Source organism: Tachyglossus aculeatus, chromosome 11 (genome assembly GCF_015852505.1).
Source record: "Tachyglossus aculeatus isolate mTacAcu1 chromosome 11, mTacAcu1.pri, whole genome shotgun sequence".
In the NCBI taxonomy this organism is placed as follows: domain Eukaryota; kingdom Metazoa; phylum Chordata; class Mammalia; order Monotremata; family Tachyglossidae; genus Tachyglossus; species Tachyglossus aculeatus.
Genome location: NC_052076.1, coordinates 36,721,632 through 36,730,117, shown reverse-complemented (window position 1 = coordinate 36,730,117; position 8,486 = coordinate 36,721,632). Strand labels below are relative to the sequence as shown.

General features: G+C 52.1%; 1 protein-coding gene across 1 annotated transcript; it reads right to left on the bottom strand.

The window, feature by feature from the left end:
* Window positions 1-631: 631 nt before the first annotated feature.
* Window positions 632-8,071, bottom strand: LOC119934552 (serine protease 33-like). Its single transcript, XM_038754078.1, has 6 exons — window positions 7,853-8,071; window positions 5,624-5,650; window positions 5,155-5,329; window positions 3,223-3,497; window positions 2,512-2,669; window positions 632-1,811 (listed from the first exon to the last, which is right to left on the bottom strand). Exons 1-6 carry the CDS (start codon window positions 7,917-7,919, stop codon window positions 1,539-1,541), a joined length of 975 nt encoding a protein of 324 aa, XP_038610006.1. The 5' UTR covers window positions 7,920-8,071; the 3' UTR covers window positions 632-1,538.
* Window positions 8,072-8,486: the final 415 nt, after the last annotated feature.

Below are 8,486 nucleotides of genomic sequence, written 5' to 3'. Positions count from 1 at the left end.
ATATGTATGTACGTGCTTTGGGGCTTTCCCTATAATGGCTGTCTGTGAGGATCTACTAACAAGAATAACTCTAGGATTTGTTACGGGCTTACGATGTGCTAAACACTGTACAGCACACTGAAGTTGGGCACAGTCCATGTCCCCCATGAGGTTCACAGTCAGAGAGGGAGAACAGGTCTTTTACCCCCATTTTACAGATGGGATAACTGAGGCACCCTGGCTCTCTCTCCCTTCTGCGTGGACCATGAACTTGGATCTGTGATCTTTTAGCATTTGATATTCGGCCCACCCTCAACCCTCAAAACACTTATGGGCATACTATAAGTTATATAATAAAAGTTATTTGTAATAATGTCTGTCTCCCCCTCTAGACTATAAACTCTTTGTGGGCCGGATACCAACTCTGTTGTACTGCATTCTTCCCAAGTGCTTATTCATTCATTCATTCAATCGTATTTATTGAGCGCTTACTGTGTGCAGAGCACTGTACTAAGCGCTTGGGAAGTACAAGTTGGCTTAATACAGTGCTCTGCACACAGGAAGTGTTCAATAATTACCACTGATGATGATGATGATGGTTAAGTGTCTTGCCCAAGAAAACACAACAGGCAAGTGATAGAGCTGGGATCGGAATCCAGGTTCCCTGACGCCCAGGCCTGTGCTCTTTCCACTAGGCCCCGTCCCTTTGGGAAGCCCCTGTGTCCTCACTCCCATATTGTTTTCAGGCCATCTGTCATATTCCCTCTTCGCTGTTCATTCTTCATGGCTCCTTGAGAACCACTGCACCTGAATGGCCCCTTTTCTCCAAGTCGGTTGCCTCCCCCGATTTCAAGCCCTGCCCCAGAAAACTCCCTCAAGTCTTTAAGGGTCCACACTTACCCCTCTCCCTGTCTGACTCCACCCTCCTGGCCCACTGTGAGCCCACTGTTGGGTAGGGACCGTCTCTATATGTTGCCAACTTGTACTTCCCAAGCCCTAGTACAGTGCTCTGCACACAGTAAGTGCTCAATAAATACGATTGATTGATTGATTCCCTCTCCCCACAAGGCACTAAGGACCCAGCCACCCCACCTACTTCCCATATTCCTCTTGAGCCCGGGCCGCCCATCTGGGCTATCGTCAGAACCGGTGCGACTGGTTCCTGGCCGCAGGCCAAAGATCCTAATGCAAATCTCTGTGTCATACCTTTATTGTGGAGACTCGTCGTCATATTGTTTCTGCCCCCAACTGAGGGTAGGGTCCGAGCAATGGAGCGAAGCGAGGCGTGGGGATGACCGTTGGCGCAGTGGAGGAGGAAGGCCTTTTCAGAAGGCAGAGGATCTTGCAGGAAGATTTGAAGACGCATGAAGATCTTCCCAGTCATGGGGATTGATGAGGGACTGGGGGGGCTGATGAAAGCGCCGCAGAAACAGTGAGCTTTCAGTGAGTGCAAAGAGGCAGCGGTGGCAGCAAGCCTCCGAGGGAGTGTGATGGCTGCTTTGAGGAGGATCTTAGAGGACTGAGGGAAGGATATAAGGGAGCAGAAGGTGTTGGAGGTGTCAAAGGAGGAAAGTGAGAGTGCCCAGGAGGAGGGTGTATAGGAAGGAGGCCACGAGGGGGTTGGGCCCTGTCGGAGCTGCACTCCACACGGTGATGTTTCTGAACCCCAGCCCCAGGCTGGGCACTTGCTGCTGGATCCATTTGCTGTAGGCGGGGATGAATGTATACACCCCAGGCTTCCTAGGGAGGGCACAGCCGTGGCCCCAGCTCACTACCCCAACCAGGAACCAGGAATTGTTTGGGGAGCAGACCAGGGGCCCCCCAGAATCTCCCTGGGAAGGAGAGAGAGAAAGAGCAAAAGAGAGTGCTCAATCTCTCCCAGAAACCTGGTGTCCTGGCCCTTCCCACCCAGCATACCTCAGTCCTCTCCTCCTTTGCCCCCACCTCCTTCTGCCCTTCCTCTAGCCTTTCCTCCCTTCTTACAGTCAAGACAACCTGACTGTCTGAATTCCAGTCCCAATCCCTCCCTACCCAGAGAAGCAGCATGGCTCAGTGGGAAGAGCACGGGCTTTGGAGTCACAGGTCGTGGGTTCAAATCCTGGCTTCACCAATTGTCAGCTGTGTGACTTTGGGCAAGTCACTTAACTTCTCTGTGCCTCAGTTACCTCATCTGTAAAAATGGGGATGAAGACTGTGAGCCCCCCGTGGGACAACCTGATCACCTTGTAACCTCCCCAGCACTTAGAACAGTGCTTTGCACATAGTAAGTGCTTAATAAATGTCATTATTATTATTATTACCCCCCACAGTACCCAGGGATCTTGCCCCTAGCCGCATCTCACTTTCTCACTCCTGCTGCTTTCTGGAATCCAGGCATCCTGCTTCTGTGGACTCTCCTCCCATAAGAGAGAGAGAGATTCCATACACCTGACCCTCCCTCACCAACTCTACACCACTAAGCCCATTTCCCTTCCAAAGATCCGGCTAGCCCACTCCCCAACTCCCCCCTGGCCCACCTTCCGCAGCTCTCACCTGGCAAGAATCTTTTCCACCTTCCGGGTAGCCCGCACAGATCATGGTGTTCTTGACCAGGAGCTTGGAATTTGGAGTTTTGAAGAAGTTGTTACACTGACTGGGGTAAATCAGGGGCACTTCGACCTCTTGGAGGGTGTGAGGCTTAGGAAGCTGAACTGGTGTGTGGGGGAGGAGAAGGCACAAGAGTCATCCTTCCAACCTCCCATCCTTTTATCCTTCCGCCCTTCCATCCTCCCATCCTCCCACCTCTTCCCCAGTGGAGACTTTGAAATCCAACTAGCTCTGGAGACAGACTGTTGTCAGCTAAGTAGAACCGTCACTTGGAACTGGCTTGATGGAGAAGAGCAGCAATACTAATCGTGGTATTTGTTAAAAGCGCTTACTCTGTGCCAAGCACTGTACTGAGATACACGATCACGATGGACCCAGTCCCTGGCCCATATGAGGCTCACGGTTTTAGAGGGAGGGAGGCACCAAGAAGTGAAGGGACTTGCCCAGAGCCAGCAGTAGAAGTCAGGTCCTCCGACTCCCAGCAACCACGGAGAAGAAAAGCCGGCCGTCGGGAGGTGGTTGGCCGGAGTAGCCGAGTCCCCTGAGAGGCTGCTGGGCTGGGGCTGGCTCTAGGTGGGATCTGGCTCTGAAGGCCCACCAGACGGGGCTGGTTGGGGAGTTGGGAAGCGGTGCTGGGTGGTCCCACCCTCTCCTCACCTCCTTCTTTCACATTTCCCCAGCCGGTCACGGAGCAGAGCAGCCCCGAGGGGAAGGAGTCCGTGGCCTGAGGGACGCAGACCGGCAGGATGTGGTCTGTGAAGTTGAAGGGAGTGGTCAGCTGCACCAGGGCGAGGTCCCCCTCCGATTGTTCACTGCCTTCGTAGTCAGGGTGTAGGATCACCTTCTTGACCGCCGCCGAGATGGCGTGGATGGGGTAGGAGAAGAGTCGCAGCTCTCCCAGCACCACCCGGAACTGAGACGTCTCCAGGGGCCTGAGGGGTCGGGGTGGGGGGAGGCAGCGTCAGGAATAACCCGCGCTGCTGAGGGGCTGGGGAGCGCGGCCGAACATGGAGCCCCCTTTTAGACTGTGAGCCCACTGTTGGGTAGGGACTGTCTCTGTATGTTGCCAACTTGTACTTCCCAAGCGCTTAGTACAGTGCTCTGCACACAGTAAGTGCTCAATAAATACGATTGATTGATTGATTGAGTAGTGGCTGGCATGGGAGGAGGATGGTAGCTCTTGAGTGAGACCCCGAGATTTAGTTAGGATTGGCTCCGTGAAGGGAGGAGCCAAAGCTGGAGAGAACAGGGCTGGTAGAGGGAGCTTCTTCAGTGGATTGCTCCCTTCCCATATTCCCACCTTCCTTCCTGTCTTCCTTCTTTCCTCACTCTCCATCTCTCCCTATCCTCCATTCTCTCTCCCCACCCCCTTCCATCTTCTACTCAGCCAAAGTTAATTAAGAAATTAGGAGCACCAGCTTAGCATAATGGCAAAACCTTAGATTTTTGCCTCAAGAGCACTAAGTTGGTTATGGTATGTATTAAATGCTTACTATGTGTTACACAATGTGCTGAGCCATGGAGAATATATAAAATAATCCCACCAGACACAACCCCAGTCCCTAATTAATAATGATGGTATTTGTTAAGCGCTTACTATGTGCCAAGCACTGTTCTAAGCGCTGGATCCTACCTGCATATTCTCTCCCTGTGCTCAGTACGGTGTCCTGCACCCAGAATGTGCTTAATAAATACGATTAATGCTGTTAAGAGGTTGGCAGAGACAGGTATCGTCCATGTTTTTGAAATGATGGAGCTGAGGCAGAAAGGTTAAGTGATTCATCCAAGGTCATGCAGCAGACCAGTAGCAAAGATGGAATCAGAGCCTGGGTCTCCTGTTTCCCAGAGTCTTTTCACTTAGACCCTCCTGCCTCGGAGGGCTTTGACATCTACAGTATCATTGTATCTTCATCATCATCATCACTGTGAGCAGGGAATGTGTGTACTAACTCTGTTATATTGTACTTCCCCAAGTGTTTAGTTCAGTGCTCTCCACCCAGTAAGTGCTCCATACCTACGATTGATTGATTTATAATCTTTGGCTCTTTGTGAGGATATGGGGAGAGGACTGATGTGAAAGTCCTGTGGGAAAATCAAAGGACTTTGCCAAGTCAAGCTAGGAAAAAATGATTACTAGCTCTCTTCTCCCATCTATGGATGGGAGGCCTGGAAAGGTTAGTGACTTGGCCAAGGTCCTACAGCCACTCAGTGGTGGATCTGGGATTAGAATCGTAACTGTGCTATTGATGGAGCACTTTCTATGTGCAAAGCGCTTGGTGAAGGGCTGAGGTAGGGGGAAGGTGACCCAGGTATTCCCAGTGCTCTTTCCCTCCAACCCACTTCTAATGCTGGAGGAGACGCAAAGCAGTTGGGCAGAACAGGGCGAATTTGTCGAAAACCATGAAATGCAGATGTCTTGGGCATGAAACCCAGAAGCTGAGAAAGCGGCAGCGGTGGAATCTTTCAGGGCAAGTGGGAGGTAGGGAAGGACAGCGTGGATCCCCCCAGGGGTGGGTGGACAGGTGGGTAGGAGAGGGCTGCAGCCCGTCGGGAGAGGCGGCAGGGTGGGCAAGGGCCCCCTGGACTCACAGGCTGAAGCAGTGAGCAGCCGTCAGGACCCAGTCTTGAGTGATCAGTGTTCCCCCGCAGATGTGATTCCGACGGTGTCGGAGGCTGACTTGCCAGGGCCACTTGCCCTCCTTGGCGTCCTTGCCCCCAACGATGCGTGGGGTCTCCCGTGGTCTCTGGGTTGGCAGACCACACCCTGGGGGGGTGGGAAGGGGGGCACCTTCAGAATCCAGAGGTCCAATTCTCCCAGCCTCCCCTAGCGTGCCCTCCTCCTCCCTCCCCAGAGCCCCTCTCTCCCCTCCCAGGTGTTATGGCCTCTGTCCCCTTTCATCCACCCTGCGCACTCCCCCCAGCACTCAGCTTGCCTTACTCAATCAATCAATCAATCAATCGTATTTACTGAGCGCTTACTGTGTGCAGAGCACTGTACTAAGCGCTTGGGAAGTACAAGTTGGCAACATACTCCCTTGCTCCCTGCCACCCGACGCACCTGTTTGGATCCATTTCCCTTGTTCACCTTTGGGAGAAAAGAAGCAGTGGTTAGTGCCCCGATGGTCCCAACTGAGGAGAGGCTAGGTCTGGGGAGAGGGGAAAACTGGGACTTATTTAGGGCACATCTCCTCCAGGAGGCCTTCCCTGATTAAGCCCCTCATTTCTTCTTCTCATTCATTCATTCATTCAATCATATTTATTGAGTGCTTACTGTGTACAGAGCACTGTACTAAGAGCTTGGGAAGTACAAGTCGTTTCTCCCACTCCCTTTGCTCTTTCCCCCCCACACCCAGCCCCACAGCACTTATGTACATATCTGTAATTTATTTATTTATATCACTGTCTGACTTCCTCCTGCCTCCTGAAGTTGTAAACTCCGTTGTGGGCAGGAAATGTGCCTTTTATTGTTGTATCGTTCTCTTCTGAGCACTTAGTACAGTGCTCTGCACCCAGTAAGTGCTCAATAAATGATTGAGTGAATGAATAATGACTCTTTTTCTCTCCTGAACCCCAGGCAAATCTGTCACCTCCCCATCATCGTCAGCAGCACCCATCACTAACCTCCCACCCTCCCGACACACAACCTTGGCGTCCGTTCCCCTTTGATTCATCTCTCTCTCTCTTTTTTTGATGACATTTGTTAAGAGCTTACTATGTGCGAAGCACTGTTCTAATGCTTGATGCCCATGGGCAGATTTCACCCTTCTAATTGTGCCCCAGCGCAAGCCCAAGGTGATTGCAACTTGATGCTGATAATAGCTTCTTTGCCCACCTGAAGAGCACGGGCCCAGAAGGCAGAGGACCCGGGTTCTAATCCCGACTCGAACACTTACCTGCTGGGTGACCTTGGGCCACCTTGACCACTTCTCTTTCATTCATTCATTCAATCGTATTTATTGAGCGCTTACTGTGTGCAGAGCACTGTACTAAGCGCTTGGGAAGTACAAGTTGGCAACATATAGAGACGGTCCCTACCAAACAGCGGGCTCACAGTCTAGAAGGGGGAGACAGACAACAAAACAAACCATGTGGACGGGTGTCAAAATCGTCAGAACAAGTAGAATTAAAGCTATATGCACATCATTAACAAAATAAATAGTAATATGTACAAATAATAAATAGGGTAATACATTTGTACAAATATATATACAGGTGCTGTGGGAGGGGAAGGAGGTAGGGCGGGGGGATGGGGAGGAGGAGAGGAAAAAGGGGGCTTAGTCTGGGAGGGCATCCTTCCCCTTCCTGTTCTGATCATTTTCTGTTTTACCCCCTTGACAAATTTTGGGCTTCAGTCTTCTACTAGCGCTCAGTGTTTTCTGCTTAATGGATTTTGAATGAAGTGCCCTTGGAGGAAGGGAGGTGGATGTGGAAAAGAATGGGCGGGGGGTGGAGGTGGTAGTCCGGGCTGGGAGGCACACTTTCTGGGAAGGGAGCTGGTGTCCCAGGGAAAGCTGAAGGGCAGGGAGCCGGATGACTGGGCTTAGGGAGAGGGAGAAAATCCGGGGAAGGAGTCATGCTGCGAGACGGGACACACAGGTGCTGCTAGTGGCCCACTGTTGGGTAGGGACTGTCTCTATATGTTGCCAACTTGTACTTCCCAAGCGCTTACTACAGTGCTCTGCACACAGTAAGTGCTCAATAAATACAATTGATTGATTGATTGATTGATAGTGGCGGTGGTGGTACCGAAGGAGCTTGGGGCAGGTCTGGGGGAGCCAGGGAGAGTTAGGATGGGAACTCTGCTGGGGACTGGGATGCCCGGGTCTGCAATCAATCAATCAATCAATCAATCATATTTATTGAGCGCTTACTGTGTGCAGAGCACTGTACTAAGCGCTTGGGAAGTACAAGTTTGCAATATATAGAGACAGTCCCTACCCAACAGTGGGCTCACAGTCTAAAAGGGGGAGACAGAGAACAAAACCAAACACACTAACAAAATAAAATAAATAGAATAGATATGTAGAGGTAAAATAAATAAATAGAGTAATAAATATGTACAATATGTCCCCAGAGGTAAGCAGATCGAGGACGGGGAGCTGGAGCAGGGTGTGGGTTTGAGAGAATCAGGATCCCCTGTTGGGAATGAGCCCTGTGCCTGGGGAAAATTCCTGGTGCCAGGAGGGAGGGTGGACTGAGGACAAAAGAGTAGGAGAGTGGGGGGGCTGAGGACTGAAGAGTGAGGGAATTGGGGGCTGGAGCCGGGGACCCCGGGCCTCGGACTCACCGTTCAGTAGGAGAGACTGGAGCAGAAGCAGCAGGGGCAGGAACCAAGTTGTCCGAGGCCTTTCCATGTCCCTTGTGGACCCTGAGGTAGAAAGCAAAGTCCCAAAGTCTCTGGGCAGTGGAGTTCCCTGCACCTTTGTCCCCAAAGCCCTGGGGAGAGGGTGGGGTGGGGCAGGTTCCCCTGTCCCCACCCCCTGGGGGCTCCCGCCACAGCAGCAGCCCGGCTTGGCCTTCCCTCTTCCAGGCCTGGGTGCCCCTTCTGTTCTTGAGTGTGTGTGTGTGTGTTTGTGTGTGCATGTGTGTCTCCCACAGCCTGGCCAGGCCCCCATGTGCCCCAGGGACACAGGGACTTCCTGAAGTTGCTGCCAAGTGTCCCAGCAAAGTCAACAGCACGGCAGTTCGATTTTTTTTATTTTTTTTTGTTGAGGAAAAGAGTGTGGGGCTCAGAGACGTCGGCATCCCCACTTCTCAGCCCGCTCACCCACCTGCCAGAACGGAGAAGCAGCGTGGCTTAGTGGAAAGAGCATGGGCTTTGGAACCAGAGGTCATGGGTTCAAATCCCGGCTCCGCCACTTGATAGCTGTGTGACCTTGGGCAGGTCACTTCACTTCTCTGGGCCTCAGTTACCTCATCTG

Coding starts and splice junctions, on each gene's coding strand:
- LOC119934552 (XM_038754078.1), bottom strand. CDS start 7,919: ATGGAAAGGCCTCGGACAACTTGGTTCCTGCCCCTGCTGCTTCTGCTC. Junction 5,330..5,623: donor AGGGAAATGGATCCAAACAG/GTGCGTCGGGTG, acceptor CCACCCCCCCAG/GGTGTGGTCTGCCAACCCAG. Junction 1,812..2,511: donor GTGGAAAAGATTCTTGCCAG/GTGAGAGCTGCG, acceptor TCTCCTTCCCAG/GGAGATTCTGGGGGGCCCCT.